Consider the following 24,814-nt stretch of genomic DNA (forward strand, 5'->3'; position numbering starts at 1 on the left):
TTAAGTTAGTGGATAAATATGGTCTGTACGTTATTTCACCTCTAAGGGACATTTTTATTTTACAGTTTTTGGCAAGAAATTGATCCAGGAGAATGGTCAGACCCCAAATTACACCTGTTTATGTTAAAGTAAGTGTGAGTTCTGCCTGTCAGGTGGTGGTGGAGAGCTTGGACTAACAGAGAAAGTCTCAGGTTCTGTCTTCGTCATCTTACTGACTCGTTTTCTTCATTCTGGCCAGACAGTGTAACGTGTCATGTGACACTAATGACACATTATAGATCCAGTAATTCTTTCATTTTCACACAATATCCCCTTTGTTTACTGCGTGGACCACTGGTTCTATGATTTACCCCATACACAGGCATTTCTCAGGGTGTCAGCTAAGACTAAGACCCACATCATCCTTGACCTTCAGCTCAGTGGTCCCACGTCGGTAGAACGAACTAAATAACTTTGCACACTCTGCAGCCTCACTCCCAATATTCAAAACAGCAGCTGGAGACAGAATTCTCTCACTACATCATATGGTATTAAAAATATGTGTCCCCTATGGGACAATTGTGCCATGAGAAGAAACAATTTGGCTTTAAATGTCTTCACCCTGACTTTTTGGTTTTTTGCTTGCTTATAAGTTGCTTTGGATACAAGCTTCTGACTGAATGTAAATGTGGCAGAGGTGAAGAACTGTATCTTAACCTTAACGTACACTGTTGCCCACGAAGTTCAAATACGTTTGTTTTCAGACATTTGTTTTTGCAAAATGTTGATTGTGGTTTAATTTCTAAAGTGATATGTTTGGAAGAGGTTGATCAATTTATGAGTTTTGAGAAGATACAGACTTTATCAAGAATAAATCGTCAAATTACTTTCGCACAAATATTTTATTCCGACTTTATGGTCAACAGTTGAATAGAAATCATTTTAATGTAACATTTTTCACCAACTCCTGTGTAATACGCAATAACATAAGCTACTTCCATCCATTGCAGTTCAGCAATGCATGAATCAACCGTTTATACCACAACAAATAGATTGGACGGCGGGTGTCTGTCAAATCAATTACAAGCCTAATTTTGTGTCCATTTTTAGTAGTTTTTTGTAAATGTTGCATCTCTTTTGGATCATTCATAGTGCTTGAGTTGCTCTGCATCTTTTTTGGGGTTTGCTGTGCATCTCTTTATGGTCATTTTGTCTCTTAAATGATCTCTTTCACACAGGAAATATGAACAATAACTTCAAAGGCTCCTAGGGGCCCTACGGGGCAGTGCCCTGTAGACCCGCTCAGTAATCCATCCATACATACGAGGTATCTTTAGACATGTTCCTGGTTAGTTTAACCATCATTTTTAATCTGTACTTAAGGCATTTTAGTACAGGTAACCATAGCAACATTACTTTAGTCTCTGCAGCACTTACCATGACCGTTAGCACATGCACCTTAAATACAAGTGCCTTTTATAACCTCTTTTGGTCGTTCTGGTAAGTGACATACGCATGATTAAACCCCCCAAGATTTCTACTGTACATACTGGAAACTAAGGATTGTGTCACATCTGCATGCTTTGCTGTGCGGTAACTGCCACAAGATGTGCTTATGAAATTACACGTTTGAGAAACATAATTTTTCTGTCATCAGTTCGGTACTGCGATGGCCACAGCCACCAGCTGTCTGCTGAAGTATGGGAAATGACACAGGTACATAGTGTATATTTTTAGCCTCCTGTACAAAAATGGGCAAACCTCTGCACTGTTGCTTTAGTCTACGTGAATGTACATGTCTCCGGTGGAGTGTTTTTGTGCAGTTGTGAAGGTCCGTGCTTATATATTGATGTGTGGGTCTCAGTTTAGAGGAGCTCTGCATCATATTGTACCAGACAGCCTGAGCGTCGGGCTGAATACTAAACAGCAGGATGCTCCACTCCACACAGCGGCAATGCAGCCATATAGGACACTGTGACATACACATGCACAACCCGACTATTCAAGGTTGTTTCTTATGTTTTTCTTTAATAAATCAGGTTAATTCTGCCTTATATTAAAATAAGAAATAGTCATGTTAGTGTAAAATATTTCAATTCCTATTGCACACAATAATATTGTAATTTATTAAAATTTGCCAACATGTGATCATATTGTCATTCATGTGAGGACCTTCACTAACATAAACCCTTCTCCACCCAATGCCTTTAAATATGATTTAAACCAATTCCTACCAAGGCTTTGTGACCAAAGCTTAATTCTTAAAATGTTAGTGTACAAAAAAAAAATACCCTCCATTCATAAACATGTCTTTCTTTTCCTAAAAACCTTTCTTAGCACAAACAACACCCAGTTGTCCAAAATGCCCTTGAAAACTTTTACAAACCCCAAATCCCAATCTTCATAAATGCTGTAACATTTCAAAAATGACCTTACACTCCTAAGAATTCCTCATTTCCCCTCAATTGAGGCAGTGCACTTTCCATAAAAGTCCTCACTTTCTGCAAATGCACTAAACCTCGAAAACATTGTTATGAAATCGCACTAAATGAGAATACTCGGAAACTTATAAAGCGGAAATAGCTCGAATTCTCGGATTTGTTACAACGGTGAACCTCATTGCAGAACTTCCAAAGTTTAATATCTGCTCTGTTGAGAGTGAATATCCAAGTTTCCAAAAATATGCTTATGTTCTAACTTTTTAGACATTAGTGTCTGACTTTCTCCAAAATGCCCAATTACCAAACATGACATTGTATGTATTCAAAGGTTTTCTTTTGATTCCAAATATTCCAAAATGCCTATATTCCCCCTTAAATGTACTCACTTTTCAAACTTTTGGAAAAAGCTCTGCCCCACCTAAAATGACCTAACAAAAGTCACCTGCCCTTCCGAAATGTTCCCACACAATTAAAATAGCACAACTTTCCATAATATTTCGACATTCCAAAAATGCTCAAGAACACACACACACACACACACACACAGCCTATAAAACACACATTCATGAAGGCACATTCTTTGATGAGATTTGTCCATCATCTGCACACACGCTTACATACATTCACACACTGCCACACACACAATCACACACAGCCCACTCAATCGTATTGTTTCCAGGGAGGTGGGATTTTTTTCCTTCGGCTGAGCGTTTTACAGCAGACCGAGGAGGGGACTGTCTGTTTTATGTGAGGGGTGTGTTGGAGCATGCTCAGTGGAGTGGCAACCTCAGATGCACCCGGTCTCGATATGCTGTGGAAACATAATGGCTGGGAGTTCAGGCGCGGCTGTCCAGAATTTACATTTATATTAACGCTGCAAACCACCGCCAACCTCTCAAGCTGCACTGCAGCTGAGGAGAGAAGAGCACATGCACAGCGCTCTGTTCATTTCTTCATCATCAAGCTGTCGTTCCGGTCTTGTTTTAGTGTCTTTTTGAGTTCAACTCAAAATGAGCCCAATCTTCAGATGTCTTGTTTTGTGTGACCATCAGTCTTCAATTAACAATTATCCAAGCTAAGAAAACATACATAAATATACATGTGAGTTGACGGTAAAAAATAATGGAACTCTAAAAATAATGCAGTATCTTGGCCAAACCACTGACCCAATGGTTTGTGGATTAACTGAGATATATTTGCCCCATTTTGATTAGTTTTTTCCACCAGGACGTGTGTTCGAACCCCGACGGACATATGTCCATTGGATCCTAAGTCCAACACCTTAGCCACTCGGCCATCCCGCTTGATACTTACATTAATGGCGATCATGACATTTCATAAATGTATTATTAATTGACTAATAATTGTTGTGAATTGTTTTTGGGATGTGTTAATCACTACAGTTTTTACATACCTTCTTTGCTGTGCTCAATATAGAAACATATGAATCTCTTTTTTATTTATATATTGATGGTTTTGTTATGACCACCAGCTTGGTTATTCTCATTCTTGTTTCTGAGATACGTTTTTTTGTCTGTTGGGTTGTGGCTGTAGATATTCCAGTACTTATAATGAGCCTCAGCTGTTACTAAGGAATAAAATAGGCGTTTGAGGAACAAATGAGAATTTCTTATTACAGTTGGAATCTAAACTCAATTTTAGCTTTTTAAGAATTGACAAGAATTGAATTTTTTTTTGAGTCCCGCACACAATTTTGAATCTTTTAGTATCTAAAATACCTGCAAAAAGTAGCTTGTTTTGAGTTGATTTAACCAAGACAGTTTCATGGACTGTATTGACAACAAATGCAGAAAATAAATTGAAATTCTATTCACTTCTATTTGCATAATTTCAAGATTGCTTTCTAGGTTAAAACTGTTAACGAGCAAGTTGTTTGCTACCTAAAAACAGGCAAGCAAGTTTGAGTAATAAAGTATCACAGTCATGGGTAGTAAAATCCTGCTAACTGTTGATTGATGATCCACTGTAACTTCACGTCTTCTCTTTTATGTTATTCTACCTTCGTCTAGTGCAGTACACAAACACGTATCCTTCGAATGGTGTGGAAAATGCCGTGAATGACTTCTTTTATCCATGTTGTTGGTCTCATTAGGCGTCATTTGCAGGTTAAGTTGCGGGTCACAGAAATGTGCTTAGCAGCGAGTCTGAATTATCTCTCTGGAGAAACTCCTAATTCACTGAATGAGTTAAATGTCACATTTGTAAATATCGGTAAAATGTGTAGATGGGATTCAACAGGAGTTGCTCAAATGTTTAAATGTCATGGGAAGTGTCTTGCTCAAACAGAAGAACAAAAAGTTCCTGGCAGGTTTGATACCTACAATATCTGTGAAGTTGCTGTGTTGTTTTTGCAGATCATGACTCTGGAAGAAGGCCTCTGAAATTTAGCTTGGATACAAAGACTCTTCAGCGACAAGACCAGCAACAGATCGAGGTGCTGCTACGCTGAGCTCCGACCAGGTACATTATCACAAGGGTTAAAATTAATAAATTGCGGCTTTATGAGTCATTTCTATTAACTGTCGTGAAAGCAGCACAATACAAAAGCAACAATGATGGTCAAGTGTAAAAGCAAAAACCATCCACGCTCGTGCAAAGATGCTGGCGATTGTGCTACTGTGACCTCTGTGTCAGGCCTCCCGTTTGTCTAAATGTCAGGTTTGTGTTTATCCCAAGTGTGAATTAATGAAGGAGAACAACAGTAGTAGAATGTTCAGCTGCTGTGGGCAGGAAACATGCTTTGTTCAGAAAGATGGGACAAACTGTATGTTACCCAATTTTTAAACAGACGTTAAACAAATAGAGAAATACATAAGTAGTTATGGTTCAGAGAGTGGAGAGCATGAAACTTTAGCGTTCAAAAGCGAGGACTAATAAAGCTACGACAAAAGCTAGTAACTCAGCAAAAAATTATATAACATTGGCTGTAATATAAAATTATTCTTCAGTTATGTCACAGCAAATGCTAGTTGTCCATTTTGCAGCATTTCAAAGAAACTAAGGTCCTACCTGTGTCCAGTATGAGGAGGTGAGTAGTTAATTATTGCCAGGGTGTTACAAGTGATTCCATTCGGAGTTTTCACTAGACTAAAGTCTAGAATATCACTAGACTTTGAAGGCCTGTGCCCTGCTTGTTTCCCAACAGGCTGCTCTCCCCACTGCTGATTACCTGGATCAGGTGTGTTCATTCAGTCAGAAGCTGGGAGATACCATTTTATATGAGGGTGGAGCTGAGGAAGACAAAGTAAATTGGTATCTTCCAGCTTCTTATTGACTAACAGCACCCGTCTCTACAGATAATGTCATAAATGGGATTCAAGGGGCTAAGTTGTTCTAAGAGGTGGCTACTTGGTTGCTAAGTACAAGTTATTCAGAGTGGTTGCTATTGGCTAGTTGGTTGCTGAGTAGTTGTGTAAAACTGCTGATAAATGGCAGCTGGTTAGTGGTGGATGTTACTGTAGGTAGTTATTGAGTTGCTCAAAGCAGTTGCTATGTGGAAGCTACGTAGTTAAGAAGTTTGAACAGTTTGTTGCAGGTATAGTGAGCTAAAGCTAATTGTTGGTCAACAGTTGCTTTTTAGCGAGTAGGTTGTTAGTTGCTACATTGTACAAAGCAGTCGCTAAGTTGCAGCTAGCTGGTTGCTGAGCAGCTAGTACTTTAAGCCAGTTGCTAAGTGTGACAACTAGCGGGTTTTTAACTCATCAGTTGTGGTGTTTGCTAGCTGTCTTGATGCTTTTCTGTGGTTTCTTTGTGGTTTTCCAGGCGGTTGCTTCTGTAGCATTTGTAATGTTAATGAACAATAACACATTTTCTGAGTGATGAATATGTTTCCCCTACAGATGGAGGTGAATGCGGTTGAAAAACGCCATCGAACACGATCCAAAGGAGTCCGAGGTATGAGCCCATCTATCTGTTTCTGTCTTCTCTGAATCACTGTCCATAAGAAGAAATAGAAATATCTCACCCAACTGAAATTATTTTACATTGTTAGTTTAATTCATGTTCACGTGTTAAAATATCCGTGGGTATGCAACATACTACAGTATGAACAAATACTGGGGCAGTATACACTAATATTTGCGTTTACTGTAACTGTTACTGTATTTGCTTAGTTGTGTGACACTTTCTAAGTATGTACAAAAAAAAATCAGATCAACAAATACACACACAAAGTGATTGACAGGTTGATATTTCTGACACCGACATTCACTCACCGGCCACTTTATTAGGTCAGAAAGAGGTCCAAGCCAGTTCTAATCCGGTGTACCTAATAAAGTGGCCAGCGAGGGTGTATCAGTTTGTCCGTCCACTCCTTAAATCACATATTTAATTAGCATAGCTTTTATTAAAACGTTATTGATTTGTGCAAAATTCAAATGCTACCTGTAACAAACTGCACGGTTAATTCAGTAAATGTCTGACTGTTGGCTGTTGAGGTTATAACAACCTTTTTGTTCTCTTTGTGAAGCCGCCGTGGAAGCAGTAACACAGGAATTATTCAGGTAGGTAAATCTCTGCTAATCCACACCTCCAAATATGGTACATCCATCATTATTTGTATTTACATAATTATTGCTTTTTGGTACGCTGAGGTGCCTTGCATTCATTAAAGAGAGACGTTTCCCATAATTATGAGTTATATCACATTTTCACTTATCGTCCTGTAATTCTTTGTATCTGTGGCTTGTGGGGTCCAGTGTGTTGCTCGCCACAGGTGACAGTTGAGGGTTGACTCTAACATTTGGGTGGGCAGTGATGATGTAAAAATGAGGAGTGTTTAATTACTGGAGTTTTGTACAGTGGAAGCTAAGACTCAGAAGACTGCATTCTGTCTCGGTTGTGAAACAGTAAACCAGCTTTTTGCTTTTTTATGAGGACACATGCAAACAGGTCTATTTGACTGAGTCACCAAAGAATGAGTGTAAGAACTCTGTCATTGTTCTTTAGGTTTGATCAACATTAATTGTGCTTTGCAACAGATTTGTGTGACTTTTATGGACAGGACGCCTGAAAGTTGTTGAACCCAGAATCACATATACTGATGAAGAATGTGAAGTTAAATCCCACTGTGTTAAATGTTAAAGGATGGAACCTCCATCCTGGGAGGTATGTGGTCAAGCCTTCTATTGTGGCTACAATAAAAAAAAAAAAAAAGTCCGAATTTGGAATTGGGATGGAAATTAGGCAAACGTGCGTCCGAACTCTACTGATCTACTATGGCAGCAGCTCTGATCTAAAGTTTTTCAAAAGGAGGATCCATACAACATCCTGCGTGTGCATGACATGCGTTTGCTTTTTCAATTTGGCCTCTAAGGCAGAGCCTCCTCATGGGCAACCCAAGTAGCCCAGTAAGGTGACATCAAACCTGAGGACATTTACAGGGACACCAAACCCACCAAGCCACATTATTAAACTGTCCGACAGTTAGTGTGACAGATAAAAAGTGAGGTATACAACTGTGTGTTAATAAGAGGCGGAGGAAGTACTCAGCTTCCTAAAGGTAAACATACAAAGTATGTAAAGGTCCTGCAATAAATAGTCTTAATTGTACCTTAAGTACTGTATGTGGGATACTCACTTTTCATTAAAATGGCCCCAGAAACCCAAATGGACCAACCCATCAGGGCAGCTTGCAGTTTTGGCAGTAACTTTAAAGCTGTCCTGGATTTTTTTTTAAAGCAGGAGCTAAACATGAAGGCAAAGTGAGTAGATGTATTTTATAATCCTCACAGAAAATCATGACTCTTTAACATACAGCAGTGGGTCAGCAGTGGGTCGTGTTATTATGTTACTCAGCTGCTCATTACACTGTCAATCAAATTCCTCCAAATATTAATTTAACTTTGATTACTTAATGTTTCATGTCATTATTGGAGAAACACGCCAGCAGTCGCTGCCTATAAATGCTGAGTATCACTGCTACCTGTGTGTGTAAAAGGGGGGGGGGGGGTTTCTGTTTCACTTAATCTGCTTTAGTAAAACTGACAAATATTGGAATGTGGAGCAGATTATGGCTGAACCCAGTTTGATCCAGGTCAGCGCTTTACTGTAAACAACTTTTCCTGTCTGCATTGTGGGAGCCGAAGAGCCGAAAACTCAGCATGATTCACACAGAATTTAAATGTAATGGGTGCTGTCGAGCGCTGTGCACCCAGGGAAAGACATGGACAGACAATCTTTGAAGTTAGCAGTAATGACTCGTAGTGTAAATTGCATATGAAATGCTATAAGTACAGCATGAGCAGCCATTGGATATTTTTATCAGTTTTATTTTTTCATCACGATAATCTTACTAATCTGCAGGGATAAACATACAAATTAATTTATCTTTGTGGTGTGATGTGGCAGATTTTGAAAAAAAAGTTTAAAAGTCTTCCATAAATTAATTTTTAATGGCTACAGTAAATAAACACGTCATGTCTGTCAGCTCAGAGGGAATCACGGCTTACAGCTGAATATCAACTTTATCTCCGGTTCGAGTCATGTTGTGGTGACTGAGGGTGACCACATTTTTACTATGGCCCCCAGAAGATGATCATAATTATATGTTTAGTTTTAGTTCTGACAGACCATGAACCAGCCAACATCTTCTGTCCTTTTTATTTTATTACTTTTAACGAGAAGTTATGTTAAGCCAGTTTTGTGTATTTGCAAGAGGGCCAAAGTAATATGCTAACCAACTTTAAAATCATCCCAGAGCAATACTCACGCGGGCCAAAAGTGCATAGTCATAGTCGTGTAGTCATAACCCAGCAAGCCTCCAGCAGTATTGTACCTATGTACGTTAGAATAATTGTGCCCTGAAATGGATATTGAATTGCAAGATGGCCCCCAGTTCATTCTGTGTCGCTCATTGTTGCAATATCTGAAAAATCTGTCTTCTATATTCCAAGCATAAAATATACCTGGATATCCTGCACACACACAGAACATATGAGCGTTTAAACACGAAAATGGGAATAAAATAAAATGACACGACTTTTCTTTTTGCAAATGAATTCAATAAAGGTGACATAGTCGTTCATTGGGGTTTGTGATGCACAAAAAAGTGTATTTTTCTGTATAGTTGCTCTGTTTTCAATTACTGTCTATAGGAAAATGCTTCCTGGCCAATGTTTTGTAAAAGATTTGATTGGTTTAGCTGGATGACCCTGTCCTTCTGTTTTAGTGTGTTGTATAGCTGCAAACATTTACCCCCATAGTCTGTAGGAAAAACCCTCTGCGCTTACAGTAGACAATTAGAAGAGTTTCTGTACTGCTGTTATTTGCATTCAGTCAGGATGTTGACAGACCTCTGCACTCAGATCAAGATAATATTCGAGGACTCGAGAAACTTCCTGAAAGGATTCAGTTGCTTTGGAAACAGGTGTCAGTAGAGGAACAAATGTTTTGAGAAAAGGAGGATGTAAAGGCTTGATTGAGACGTTTGCTAAGGTTAAGGTTGCAGTGATGCACTGTGAGAATTTTACCATGATTGGAAAGTGTCTTTGACATTGTATCGAGGGAATGAAGACTGCACGCACACACACAGACAGACACACAAACGGAGCGGGGATCAATAAGACAACACTATCGGTGTCTGCTCCCACACTGATTGATGAGCCTCCTCACCTTGAACAAACTACCTCTTCTATGTCTTCTGTGCCTATCTTTATTTCCCCTCTTCTCTTCTTCCTCCTTTTCCACTTCCTGCTATTTCTGTATTCTCCTCCCACACTTTTCTTTGATCCCCCTCCCTTGTTATTTTACTCCACCCTTTTCTATTCTTCCTCCTTATTGTAGTCCTCTTCCTTTTCCTTACATTTCTTGTCTTCCTCTGTCCTTTCCTCTTCTTCCTTAATTCTCCCCATCTTTTCTACCTCCTTTGTCGTCATTGTCTCCTCTCTCCACCCCTTTGTTCTTCTCCTCTGCCTCCCTGCACTCGTGATGTTAACTCTTCATCTCTATCTTTGTGCAGCTCTCTCTCTTTTAGCGTGCAGTATCAGAGTCTATACTTCAGGCGCGTTAGCTGATGTTGGGTGGAGGGTGGGTGGTGCTCTGCAGTTTCGAGGTCAGAGGTCGTGGGTGTGGAATCCCTAAAGCCAAGCGGCGTGCGTTGGCTGATGGTCTGCATGTCTTCGGGGCAGAGCAGCGTGACTCAGAGCTCTGCTGCCGACTGCAGCCACGATACATAAATTAATATCTAGACAGAAACACTTGAACTTGATGCTGACTGCAAACAGCTTGAAAGAAATGTGTTGATGTGCTCTTAATTTAAAAATAATGTTAACATTTATTTTACATCCTTCCTAGGACTGTCAGAAATCCACTGCAGTGCCTAAAACTATAGAAAAACACTTTACTTAACTCCTGCAGTTTTTCACCTTGTGCTCTTCTAAACCCGGTACTACACAAATCTCAGCCGAGTTTAACCATGTTTCATTGTTATTCATATTTTTTGAACCCATGGCTAATCGCACCGTAAGCCTGGGTATATAGATGGATTACACAGTGGGCCTACTTAGCACAGAACATGAAAGGTCAGGGGGCTGCTGTCAATAGTTCCTGCTGGAAAGCCACAGATCTCCGTTCAAAGGCAAAACAAATTACCAAAAGGCAGCACAACTCTACTATGAAGAGATAAAAAATAACCAGAAAGAGACAAAACAACCAATAAACTTACCAATAAACACTAAAATTGGCTAATGAAGCTCATTCTATTCTATTGTAATCTATCTTCTCCTGCCACAGGAAATAATTGTTTTCTGCTTCTTTTCTATCAAACCTTAAAATTTTGATTAGTACAAGGGTAAAACAAGTATCAAATTGCTTTAAATTAGGTATAAAAAGGTCTCACAAGGTCTTAAATTTAACAGAAGCTCTGGAGAAGGAAAAAATGCAGTGTTTGACATATTCTATCAAGAATGTATGCTTCTTTGTATTTGACAGGCCGACAATGGATGAGGTCCTTATGAATTTTAAAAAGAGCCAGATTTTACTTTCCTTTTTTTTTTTTTTTTTAAACCAGATGAAGCTGCAACTTTTTTCCAAAGCCCCCTGTGTCTCACCCCCACTGTTTCAGTGCCTCACTGAAGTGAATGACAGTACCTGAACCCAGCCTGGATTTTAATGGAGACTCAAAGTCGTGGTAACAAATCGTAGTCGGAATATAGGTAGACATTTTGGAAAAAGTGGACAAAAGACAAAAGCTACAAACAGACATAAAACAAGTTCAGGTGGATGCAAGAGCCCTATTCCTCACAATACGCCTGCAGTTTATGTGTTGCTGCGCTGCATGTTTTTACTGTGTGTGTCTCCTTCTCAGCTGCCCCACCCCAGGCTGTGATGGCAGTGGTCACGTGAGCGGGAAGTATGCCAGACATCGCAGGTATGTACACAAACATAAATATACAGTGTATTATGTGGATTTTAGGTTGCAGTAGGTAGCTGTGAGGGAAAAACTAAACATTTTCAAAAGGAACCTTGAAGCTGAGCATAGACGTGAGTTTTGAATGACCTCAGCAACACTCATCAAATAGATGAGCAACACTGAATTAGTGTTGCCGGGGTCTGAAGATGCCCTACACTTTATGCTGTAACACAGCATGTGATGTATTGTGTCAAAAAGGAGGCAATACCCACTGATTGTGGCACATAACTAGGTCAAGTTCTGTAGTTCGCTGTCATTACAAATACAACAGTGTTATATATACAGTATGTACAGACAAACTGGTGCATGTGTGTGAGCAAATATAAACAAACAAAAAAAAAATATATATATATATATATATATATATATATATATATTACAAAATAAAATATAATAAAAGGATGAGTCTGGTCACAGTTTGACCTGTAGGCTTCCAACATCTCACTCAGCAGCTTCAAAACCAAGTTGCACCAACAATAGATGAGCAATGCGTCACGGTTTCAAACCTCCTCCATCTGCAGCTCGCAGCCTCCAGCTCGCTGCATTCGCCGCTGTGTGGCAGGACCACAGATAGGAAACCAATCAGGTCAAGCGTGGAGCTGTGAAGTTCCCAGGTCACACCGACCGATGGCAGGACCGAAACCATCCATTCTGCAGCCTGAAGGCTTGGAGCTCTGCAGGATGGATGGTTTCTGCCTCAGATCTTTGTCGCCTTTGGGTACAGTGAATTACTAGCAACACAGGGGGGCTGCTGCAAAAAGTGACGCTCTCTACAATTCATTTCAGCTCGTGTTGAATGTCAAAGCTCTTTATTTCTATAGAGTAAAACTGCAGGCATTACACTTACATTTAAACATGGACTTTAAGGGAATTCATCAAGAACTAAGTCTCCATGTAACCATTGTATTTGTTTTGATGCAAATACTGTATGTTGGTCCAGTTTTTTATTTTTCCTGAGATCAATGAAAATATGTAGAGCTACAAAAACAGGGGAATTATATATCCAACAGAGGTGCTATAGCTGCATTGAAGCAAAAGTGGATCACTGAGGTTTTCACTTAAAGAAAATAACATTTGAAACCTTAATATAAGACTGTGGAGGAGGAAATTGAAGTGTTTTTCATTATTTAGGTAAAATAAAAAAAGAAAATCCGATTTAAACATCTATTATGAAATCAAAGCAGTGGCTGAGATGTTTTGAGGTTATTTGGAGTATCTCCACGGTATTGTTTTCAGTTTAGAGATTGTAGTGCGTGTGTGGGAGGCTGGAATATAGAGGTTGCATGGCTCAGGACAGCGGTGGTTTGACGCCTGAGGTAACAGAAAGATAATGAGAAGGGCAGGATGGTGAATCGCTGGCAGAGCAGACTGATGGTGCTGCAAAGGGCACAAATATGGTAAATTCAGCACCAGGCGCACAGAGAATCAAACTGTAAAATAAGAGCTTCGATAAGCACCAGAAAACCACACTTTTGTTTTTTTTTAAAACCACAAGACATAATGTTAGTGGAAGAACAAGAAGATGAGATTAGATTAAACAAACCCTCTTACCCCTTTTCTAACATCAGTGGTTTTCTTGCCTAAAACTAACCAAACACAAGACTCGGAGCTGAAATTGGGGCTTTGGCTTGAAAGTCTTCCGGGCAGCTCCCTTTCCCTTAATGAAAGTACGGTTCCAGTCATTCAAAAAACCCTTTGCATCCGAACGTAATGATTAAGTCATTACGTTTGCAACAAAATGTAATCGCATTTGCAGTTTAGTTAAATAGGAAGCTAAATTGTAGGAGACAGGGTTGGTTTAAACGTCATCAGTGACATTAGGGCGTTTTTATTTAGTCATCTCTGATTAAGAGTTGCACAGAGAAATGACTGAACTGTTGAAAGTGACAGAAGGAAAGAGAGAAAGACAGACTAGGAGAGAGAATGTAGGTCGTCTGATGGTTCGTTTCTGGGAGGCCGACGGCTGAATTACTACCTCAGTTACTCATCAGCTGATCGCAACAGTTCATGACAGTCTGATTTTACAGCAGACGGGGAGAATGCAGCATGGGCAAAATTACTTAATGTTTTCATTTCGTTTTTTGTGTCTAAACTTTACTAAGATCGTCATCTGTCCTTTAAGTCAGAACATTCTCGACATTGTTGTGTCTACAGTAGAATCACCTGTTTTGGATTATGTCCATTATCAGTTTTCATCAGCACCATAGCTATGGGCCAATAGGTACCTGCTCCACAAGCTAGAAGGTTCAGTAGGTCATTATTATGTATAATTAGCAACATGATGCACCAAGCTGATGGTCGGATGTCAGCAAGCACCTATTCGCCTTGTTGTTGTGGTGTGTCCTGCAGTTACTGCAACTTTTTAATACACTTATTGTCATTTAACAGACATGTTTATCCAAAGCCACTTACAAATAAGCAGAAGACATCTAGGGCAACTTGGGGGTTTAGTGTTGTGAACAAAAAGACTCTGGGAGTTGAACCAGTGACCCTGTCTGTTTTTTGGCAACTGCTCTATCAACTGAGCTGCTCAGTTAGAAGTAACGAGTGACAGTGGTTTGAAAATGGTCATCAAATGTTGCTTTGTTTAGGGTTTGTTGTTCAGTCTGCAGTCCAGGATTCTTCACTTCCCCTTCCTCTCACACAGGCGCAGAATGTACTGGCTAGTTCTTTGTAGATTTTAGTCTTTGGCGTTTGTTCAAGTGCCACTTGCTGGCGCAGACAAAGGAAATGTGAGGCAACCCTCTGTACTTTGATTTTGGCACAAAAAGAACATTCTTTTGATTTGGTTTAGGCCCAAACAAGATGAGGTTACGGTTAGGGAAAGATTGTGGGGCCGTTTAAAATACTGCACTAATTTAGACAACAATAAAATGGACCACATTGACTGACATTGTCAAAGAGACGAGCTGCTGTCTCCAAACTGTTTTGTTTTTGTTAACCCTACACATTCGCCCCAACCTGCTCCCTTTAAGGACTTTGTCCACCATGAATTAAGTCCCCAAATGCAACTTTGGCACCTGTAATATCTACTACTGCAGCAAATTTCCTGCCAATTTTCCCGACTGACCTGCCAAACCATAAATATGGGCTGATAATAAGTGATGATAATTGGCCGCTAGTACAGAAAGGTCCACAATGTTTTTAAATGTTTTAAGACTGGCAGCAGGGTGAAAACTGCTAAATTAAGCAATACAAATACCATCCAGGCTACTTCTCTCAATGTCAACTAAACACAGTTTCCCATCTTCCCTCAGCAGCAGTAACTGTAACATTTCTTTAGCATGTTCAATTGAGACAAGCCACATTAGCTGTCCCACATGCCAACACTAAAATCTAAATGTTACCATAAACAATTAATTATAAAAATGGTGTAATTGTGGAAGCATATCCTGCCTTTTAGTTGTTTGCACACACAGAATTGTATTGATGTAGGAGTTTGCAAAAGCACTGTTGCTAAGTTGGGTGGAGCCATCACATGGACAGATACATCTTACCTGCCTTTTCAAACACAAGTCCTGATAGATCAAAAAAAGGTCTTTATATGCACTAGTTACACGTTTATATTTGAATGTGCATTCTGCACGTGTGATTATCAGAGAAATATAACAGGAAATATTGAAGGTTAGTTCTTAGATAATGTGTAAATAGGCAACAGAGTACTATTGGCTTTTTGTAATACACTTTGTCAGTGCATGGAAAACCCTGTTCTGGCACCACCGTTGTTAAGGTTTTGTGAGGTTTAGATTAAAAAAAAAAACTGGGATAGGAAAACATCATGGTTTTGGTTATAGCCAAACAAATGGTGGGCTGACAGTAATGAGGAAAAAACAAACTGTAAAATGAGAATGAGAATTAAAAACATTTAGATTTCTTTTTGTGAAGCTTGATTGACACCTCACAGTCGGAGTTTGATTGACACCCAACCGTGCGGTGTGTAATTTCCTGTTTCTGCAAATCAGCTGAGTCAGTAGATTTATTCCATGCTACAATTGCATTATGCCACAAGATGCAACATCCTACAGTTAGTGTGTAATGCATTGTGTGTCCAGTGTCAGTATGTATTACAGAATTGGTACAAATCAAATGACTTCCTCATGTGTATTTTGAATCCCATGTGGGAAACTGACAGGAGGAAAATGACAGAATATTTCGAGCTTTATCCTTTTATCTAATCCTGTTCCTAAAAGCCAACCCTCTGTTCTGAACAACCAATCACAGCATTTCTCCACACCACCCTGCTGGGATCTATAACTTCTTGAAGCAGAGACACAGTTAGTGCTGTCCATGGTAATGAATGAGTTTGGGAGGGGGTGGAGGGTGCACTCAGGTACAAAGTCTCTCCCTCTCGCTCCCCTGTTTCCTTCTTTCTTTGTCTCTTGCTATCTCTCTCTCTTTCACTTTAGCTCTTCCTTTCTCTCTCTCTCTCTCTCTCTCTCTCTGGAGGATGTCACCATGGCGACAGCACCGTGCGGATACTGCAGTGTGAGGACTAGGAGGGATGCAGCCTGTCTCCCATGGCAACCACTAGTATAGGATGTGAACATCTTGCCGCCCACATTACCCCTTCATCTAACCACTGCTGCCCAATCTCTTATATATATGCCCATCTACCCCACCCCCCTCCCAGTGCCAAATTGTTACCACGGTGATGAGTATTGGCATATGGCATTGCTGGGGGAAATTATCCCACCTAACCACACGTACCTACATGCAGTCATCGCACTGCAGCTGGTATTACTGTCGCCTGTATGGTTTTCCTCCTCAAAACACAGATATTCATGTCGCAAACATCTCACTTTAGATTTTCCTTTCATCCAAATCAATTATTTATTGAATCAAACACAGTAGTATTTGTTTAAGCAGTGGATTGTTTAAGGTAAATTTCAATCAATGTCTTATAACACGGTTGCAGTTCATGTAGGCCTCAGATGCGACTCTGGTTTAAGTGTTCAATCTATATAAAACTCTGGGAAACTGTAGCAATCGCACTGATGCTATAGGCTCTGATAGAAGTTAAGCGACTGGTGAAATTGATCTGACACATTACAGGTGTTACGTGTTATACGGACAAAAACGGAAACAAGAAATGACCTCAGTGCTCCTGATCATTGTGGATGTTTAGCTGTGCATAAAGACAGGATTGGATTCTAGTTGTTTTGATAGAGACAGTAATGAAATCCTGGTATTCACTTTGTGGCAATAATGAATGCCAGGTGTATTCAGAGACTAAAATTAATATCAGGTGTTAATTATTGTCCTCTAAAAGAAAATGAGGTATATAATTCTAGGTGTCCATCTAAAGACAAAGTTTAGACAGACAGATGTCTATACAGATAAACAAGTCTTCACAGAGACAACAATAAACTGTTCTTTAGAAACTAAAGCACTGCATTTTGTCGTCATAGAGACACAAATGGACTTCAGCTGTCCTCACAGAAATAAAAAGCAATAATAAATTCCATGCTCAGATAACAAAGACGATCACATTGTGGCAATATTGTACAACATAGACTTAAAAAAGAGACTTCAGGTGTCCATGTACGAGCAAAAATGAAATCAATGTCACAAGTGGACATTAATGTACTGCAAGGTGTATATAGAGACAATAATTGACGCCAGGTGTCCATATACACACTTCTAAATGTCTATAAACACATAGTAAATCATTCCCTTGTGTTCACATACACACATAAATAAACTATAGCTGTACTTTTATAGATAAATGTCTCCAGTTGTCCACATAGAGACATGTGTCTAGAAACAATAATGGACTCCAGGGGCCAGACCCTAATTCCAAATCCTGTGTCCACAATAAGATGATGATGTACTGTCAAGTGTCCATGTCAGGTGTCTACTGATAAAATGAGGAACTTCCGAGTGTCTTTGTGAGGACACAAACACAGCATCTTGACATAACATTTAGTGACAACTGTAATTCTTGGAAACTTGACAGATGACGTGTTTGTCTGCAGTAAAGACACACAGGGACACTTTCAGATAGTTTTCACTGGGTTAACTTAGCGCCGTTTGAGGTGACTAATTCTAAAAACAACAGAGCTATAAATGGACTTGATGTAACTCACTAGCCTAGCAACATTATGGAAACAACCCAGAATCTAACACTCTCTCTGTAGAAGAAGATGTTGTGTTGTCCTTAAAGATAATATGATTTCCACTTTTTTTCAGGCCAAAACATTATTTTACATTAATGCCAGATAGTGCACTAATAGTGCAGGCCTCATTAAATCAGCTGTGTTGCAGATCTTCATATAGAAAATTACATTCATCGATTAAACACACAGTGTATAATCTATCATGATGAATTATATCACACTGCAGTAGATCAGTTTGGAAGAAGAGAAATTGTGATGTGTGAACCCCCCCCCCAATTCCCTCTCTCCCACCACATAATTACCATGCGTAGTCTCTCGCCCTTGTCTGCAGCATTCCCTCGTTTCTGATGTGCTTTAATTACCACCGGAATTTTAATTGGTGGGAGAGAGCAAGGTGGCCGAGGTCACTCACACACACAGATACATACACACACACACACACACACGCACACAAGCTGGCAGCCCGACAGCCTATAAGGTAAAAGATGGAGGGATCATTTGAGGTGAAGTGAAAGTGTGTTATTGAGGAGGAGTACTTACTGCAGTGTTATGTGGTGGATGATTGGATTCAATCCATTTTTTTTCTGACATATCAAGTGTTGCCAATTCTTACATTTGTAATTATATCTTTGCCAGATTGTAAGAAATTGAATGTAAGTTGGAATTAATGTATTTGAGTACACGAAGAAAATGAGAACATATAAAAAATGATGTATTTGATGAGCGACATTGTCATATATATTGTGGAAATGTGTAATAGTGTAACTACTGCACAGTGGTGCAGTGGCTAGAGCCATAGAATGCAAAGTAACACCATGTTAACTGTTGGGCACCATCTCGTGAGGATTCCCCTGCCTTTCTGTTGGTGGGTTGGAGTGTGGGTTTTGTTTTCTGTGGTGATCTGAGAAGCATCACCATGGTACTTTAGGTCAGTGCTGCTGCCACAGTAGGTCCGTAGCGGCGAGAGTACTTCACTCAAATAAGCAACTCTTGCGACTGTTTATTGTAAGTTATTTCAAATATGCTTGCTCTTGCGGTTTAATTTTTCCAGAACCATTTCTCAATATGCGAGAAATTAATAGATGAGACACCGGTATATGTTTTTTTTATATATATATATATATATATATATATATATATATATATATATATATATATATATATATATATATATATATATATATATATATATATATATATATATATATAAAATTTATTGTAAACTGAAAGTTGTAGTAAACGACAAATAATTTTGGAAATCCGGAAAAGTACTGCCTCAAAATCAGATTTGTTCTTTGGTATTGATGAGGTGTCACTCTTAGATCCTCAATTGTTTTTTAATCTATTGGGTCACATTTTTGACAATGCACCTTAAAATTCCTAAGATATGCTGATGATACATTATATCATACTGCAAATGCAGCAACTACTTTACTACAGCTACTCTCAGCTCAAATGATTAAAATTTGGAAAAATGAGGCTCTGGTTCTCTTTTCATCAGTCGGGCATTAAGTTGAATTTGATTTTGAAAAGACAAAAACACAAGCTAAACTATTTTAACTTTATGACTAAAATGAGGCCTACATACAGTCAAAACAGATCTGTCTGCAAGTTTTAAGGTGATGTTAGTCTCCAGCCCAAAATGAAATAATGTGTTTGAATTGTTGTTGTGTGCGGTTGTACTGCAGGATAAGGGAAGAATTAACAGAATGCAGTGGTACATTTAGATTTAAATTTTTAGATTTTTGCTGCTTGTTTTGTGTTTTCTCTTTTGCCAAACTGGTATATTCTGGCTCCAGTAGATGTGAAACTGTCTCTGCTTTCAGTATAGTTCAGTTTATCTCAGTGTCAGACAAACACGCAGCGGTTTCTGTCAAAAAAGCAGCGTCACCTCCTCCAACTCGCCCTCCAAACACAAAATGAGCTCTTTCATATGGAAATGGACTAATTGATTTCCTAAAATCCACTTTAAAGCCGTGTATAATTGTGCTTGCTGTTTTGGAGCAATTAAAGCTGAATTTTCCCAACAGTTAATGACTATTGTGGGATTTACATAATTGAGGCCCTGGTTGAATAAGCTTTGGGGTTTTTTTGTGGTTAGTTCTCCTCCTTGGCAAGACCTAGTACAAATCTACTACAATGTGTTAACGTGTGAACCAAGCAGACGGAGTCGTAGCACTGTGATCTTTAACTTTTACACGAAAAGCCATTACTTCCTGTGACCATCGCAGTGCTGATGAAGTTGTTTGACAGCGGAGGACAGAACTGAAAAGAATGACGTTTTATTTCGGTTAAAAGTAATCGGAGTCAAGTGAACCCCATGTACAGTCATGCATGATTTAAAAAAAGCTTAATTTTCTAATTACATTTTTATGTTTACATAGCAAAACGTATTTTTCTTGTTAAATATTAGAAATAACAGTGCACACAGTTTGTTGTTTAGATTTGAAGTGATTAAGGACCTTTTAATTTTACCACAATCTTTAAAGTATTTTACTTGATTAAAATGTGACATTTATTTAGTTCCCTCACATGTGATTAGAGGTAACCAAATTAATGCAGTTAAAATGGCAATAACTATGTGGCGTCATACTATAAAATCAACGGCAGATCATTTTGTTTGGGCAAACAGACTCGTTTTTTTCATTTGGTGCTTACAGGTGCACATCACACTGGTACTATTCGTGTCTATCATGTGCTGACAGGCCATAGTTTTCAAGGGTTTACATGAATTATCACTCACAGCCAAACTCAAATCTCTCTCAAAATGTTATCACTCTAAACAAGATTCATCCTGACAGGCCAAAGCTAAATGTCCTTCTGGGCTTTTCTGCCCACGGACACTTGAATGGTTTAAATCAGGGGTTATTTCAAACTTCAAGTGATATTCAGTTTGTCATTTGGGCTTGTTGACTTTTTGATAACAGTAGATACATTTTTACATTGTAGATACAATATATTTCATGCAGCAAGTTTGGTAGCATTTGTTTCCTCATTTCCATATATATATATATATATATATATATATATATATATATATATATATATATATAGAGAGAGAGAGAGAGAGAGAGAGAGAGAGAGAGAGAGAGACATTGGCAGATAGTGTCATTATTTAGCTGAACTTCAATTTCAGGAAACACTGATTTCTTTTGGGTCTTAAGGACAGATACCACTTTAACAGTTCAACAGCTGAAATCATTGCTTCCACTTCCTTTTATTATTTACTCATTGTTTCCTTGTATGTTACTGTATATGTAGCATAGATAAGGTTGGGGCCACCAAATTATTTTGTGATGCAAGAAAACAAAACGTATTTATGGGCAAACATGGAGCTCAACATTTGTCAGTAGTTAGTCTCTTTTTGTTTGTCAACCCCTGACAAATCCCAACAGGTCAAATATTATACAGTATATGAGCATGTTAGCCAGCAACATCGAGCTTGCTTTTTCTGGCTAATTTGACCTGAGAGTGAGCTTCAGGAAGCAAACTTTGGGCCAGTAAACTGAAGCTAAACACAAGAGCAAAAATGTCCACTCATTCTGTATATGCCCTCTGTCTTGTCTTAGTGTGTACGGTTGCCCACTGGCCAAAAAGAGGAAAGCTATGGATAAACAGCCTCTGGAACCGCCTGCCAAAAGAAGACCCTTCCTCACATCCTGCGCTGGTGAGGAAGAAGAGGATGAAGAGGACGTACGTGCCTATGCCAGCTACGAAAATGAAGCCATGGAGGTGGGGGACATGGGGAAGGAGCAGGGGGAGGTAGTGGAGGAGGACGAGGAGGAAGAGGATGGGGAAAGGGAAGGAGATGACGAAGAAGAGGGCGAGGTGGACGATGAGTTCTCAGAGGACAATGAGGAGCAGGGAGAGGAGGAAGAAGAAGAGGAGGTAGAAGTGGAGAGAGCAGATACTACAATAGGAGGGGGGCAGGCAGAGGAGGAGGAGGAGGAGGAAGAGGAGGAAGAGGATGGGATGGATGAGGAAGAAGAAGAAGTGGATGATGGGGATGACGAGGAGGAGCAGGAGGATGAAGGAGAGGAAGATGAGCAAGAAGAAGAAGAGGAGGAGCAGAATCATCATCAGGGTGAGTTTGGCATTTGTCACATTGGTCATGAAAAGCAGCAAAATCACATTGTAGATTCTACTGGATCTTTGTTTTTCCTTCGTGTCCATTTAGTTTTGCCTTTTTTTTTTTTTTGTCCAGTTCCTTAAAAAAAGATCCACGATAGTTTAAAAATCCTGTCACCAAGATAACATTGTCAGTTAAGTAGCAGTTACTAATGTTATGCTTAAGAAGTGGGTACAAAATCTACTTGAGCCCAGTTTATGGTTTCTGCATCCTCGCGGCCTCGTGGGTCTATGTGACTTTGAGAGGTGAATAATTTTTACTCGATGTCAAATAAGGTGGGCTTACAGCCCACAGTTTGTGATCATGCAGACTTTATGCACTAAAGTCACCAAAACAAGCCTAACACGTATTTGTACTGTGGACATCAGGAAGGTTTACTGAACTATGACAAAGAGTCCAGTTGGAGTTTTACCACCCAATAGGGAGAAATAAGTAATTCAATGGTTGGTCAGCAGTTCATACCTTGCACAATTATGGTTCAGTATAACAATGTAATTGACTGAATACGTTCAGTAAGTTCTTATATAACAGTCAACAGTTTCCTGCCAACTGAAAGTTCGCTGCTTCGATGGACACCAATCTACTCTGTCCACCTCTCTTTGTCTCTAAAATATGTTGCCAAGTCCTGCTTTAAACCGATACAGGATATGAGTCAGATCTAGGGTCAGATACTGTACGAAAGTGGCCCGGATCTCAGGCAAAAATGATCGTATTAGGGCCATTTACCTGTAGAAGTGTAATCTAAACTTTATTTATGTAGCTCATTTCATACAGTTTAATGCCATTCAAAGGGCTTTACAGATGTTTGAAAGGTCAAAGTTGACGAAAAGGATTAACAGGCAAAGACAATAAATAATAAAAATAATAACCAATAAATCAAGACAAACAAGGGCAATAAGACAAAAGAGCATGAAGCTATGGGACAGTGAGACCAATGCTTGGTTGACCAGTCCGTAAACTCCACCCTCCATCAGAGTTTATGTGTCTGCACTAAAGTCACAGAATTTACGAATTGCGGTGATTATTATTACGGCAGGCAGAGGTCTTTTTTCACCTGTTCTAAATATGATGATGATCTTGATCTGTAAGGGTCCCGTCCTGTCTGAATCTGCAAAATAGATTCTATGTCTGGTAAGGGCTCAGATTAAGTTCTTCTTCTCTGCGAGACCAGTGTCCACTCATGGTTGCAGTTTGCAGTGAGAGAGGAGTAAGTGATGGGAGCTGCCGAGCCCAATCACTGCTCGACCAGATGCTTTGTGCTCTCCCTCCCGCCACGTCCCCCCCCCCGTGTCCTCAATCACTTCTGACAGCGCTTCACTAATAATCGGGAGAGGAGCTCTGCTGAGTTATTAACTCCCACCCTCCCCTCCCAGTTCGGCTCCTTGTCTCAGCGGACGTGTCAAATGTGCTCTGCCTCAGCTTCTCGTCCTGAGGATATTTATGGCTCCTGAATCGGAGCACCTCACACGCCTCCCTTTTCAATTTCTCTGCTCTCATTCACTGTTACTGTCCCCAAAATCAACAGTGAGGCTTGGCGAAGAGAGCGGCACGACTCGGCACAGCTCTGGGTTGTGTGTTTTTTGTGAGTAAACACCGGATGATAATTGGGAGAGATGCAGCTAATGTATTCAGGAATATATGAGAAACACTTGGGTTAATCAGAATTGCTGTGTTGATTAGAAGCTGCAAATGCTGTCTTTCTTTTTCATCTGCAAGATTTTGACTCTGTGAATGAACAGAAAGTTCATTCTACAAAATTATCTTGAAAACAATGTCCATTACCTACTGTTTATTGTGCAAAATGCTGATGGAAACTGTGCTGATTGCTAAAAATGGCTATAATGTGAGATTTTTTTTTTTTTTTCAAATGCCCAAAATAAATCAAAGCCTGAGAGAATTTTCTTTTCTGACTGTAGAGAACCACTACAAAACCAGTGGACAATCAAAGCTTATTCCAATTCAGAAGGACGACAACAACAACAACAGCTGCAGCGCTGGTAATGGCACCGGCGAGGAGTACGAGAACTACGATGAGCTGGTGGCCAAGTCTCTGCTCAACCTGGGCAAGATTGCAGAGGATGCTGCCTATCAGGCCATGACCGAGTCCGAGATGAACAGTAACTCCTCCAACAGCGCCGGGGAAGATGAGGATGATGACGATGATGACGGCAGCGAGCAGGGCGACAGAAAGGGTGAACTGAGTGTGGACCTGGACAGCGATGTGGTAAGGGAGACTGTGGACTCCCTGAAGCTCCTGGCGCAGGGTCACGGTGCCATGCTGCCCGAGGATGGCTACCCAGACGGCACCATGGTGAATGAAACTGGCCATGCTAACGGGCGGTCTGGTGTGGGGGTCAGAGTTCAGGCAGATGAGAGTGAAGAGGAGGTGTGTCTCAGCAGTCTGGAGTGTCTGAGGAACCAGTGCTTTGATCTGGCTCGGAAACTGAGCGAGACTCAGCCGTCTGATCGCCCAGCCCTGCATGCCCTTCACCACCATCTGCAAAACCCAGCGGATCAGCAGGTGGTGCACCACCTGAGCAGGTATGAAATCTCAGAAGCGAGGAATGTTTAGTTCCACATATGTTGTAAGCGAAAATCCCAATGCAGACTGTGACAGTTTTCTCTAGACCCCACTGTTCTTCCAAGTCAAAAAGATTTTTTTTTAACTTGCAGTTAGAGAAAAAGTTCAGCAAAGGGGAAGCAGTGATAATTAGTCCTA

General features: G+C 39.9%; 1 protein-coding gene across 6 annotated transcripts in view; it reads left to right on the forward strand.

Annotated features, from left to right (window-relative positions):
• Positions 1-24,814, forward strand: part of myt1la (myelin transcription factor 1-like, a) — a 65,194-nt gene that overhangs the window by 11,737 nt on the left and 28,643 nt on the right. For 3 of the 6 annotated variants that reach the window (XM_067482375.1, XM_067482374.1, XM_067482376.1), the window contains exons 2-7: positions 4,796-4,901; positions 6,281-6,335; positions 6,910-6,943; positions 11,746-11,808; positions 21,536-22,050; positions 24,012-24,636. In XM_067482375.1, the coding sequence (XP_067338476.1) occupies positions 6,281-6,335; positions 6,910-6,943; positions 11,746-11,808; positions 21,536-22,050; positions 24,012-24,636 (1,292 nt within the window). In that variant the 5' untranslated portion in view covers positions 4,796-4,901. Of the gene's footprint in view, positions 1-4,795; positions 4,902-6,265; positions 6,336-6,909; positions 6,944-11,745; positions 11,809-21,535; positions 22,051-24,011; positions 24,637-24,814 lie in introns of those variants that run through there. The other 3 variants (XM_067482377.1, XM_067482373.1, XM_067482378.1) reach the window with 3 other exon arrangements.

This window comes from Channa argus, chromosome 17, assembly GCF_033026475.1.
Source record: "Channa argus isolate prfri chromosome 17, Channa argus male v1.0, whole genome shotgun sequence".
In the NCBI taxonomy this organism is placed as follows: domain Eukaryota; kingdom Metazoa; phylum Chordata; class Actinopteri; order Anabantiformes; family Channidae; genus Channa; species Channa argus.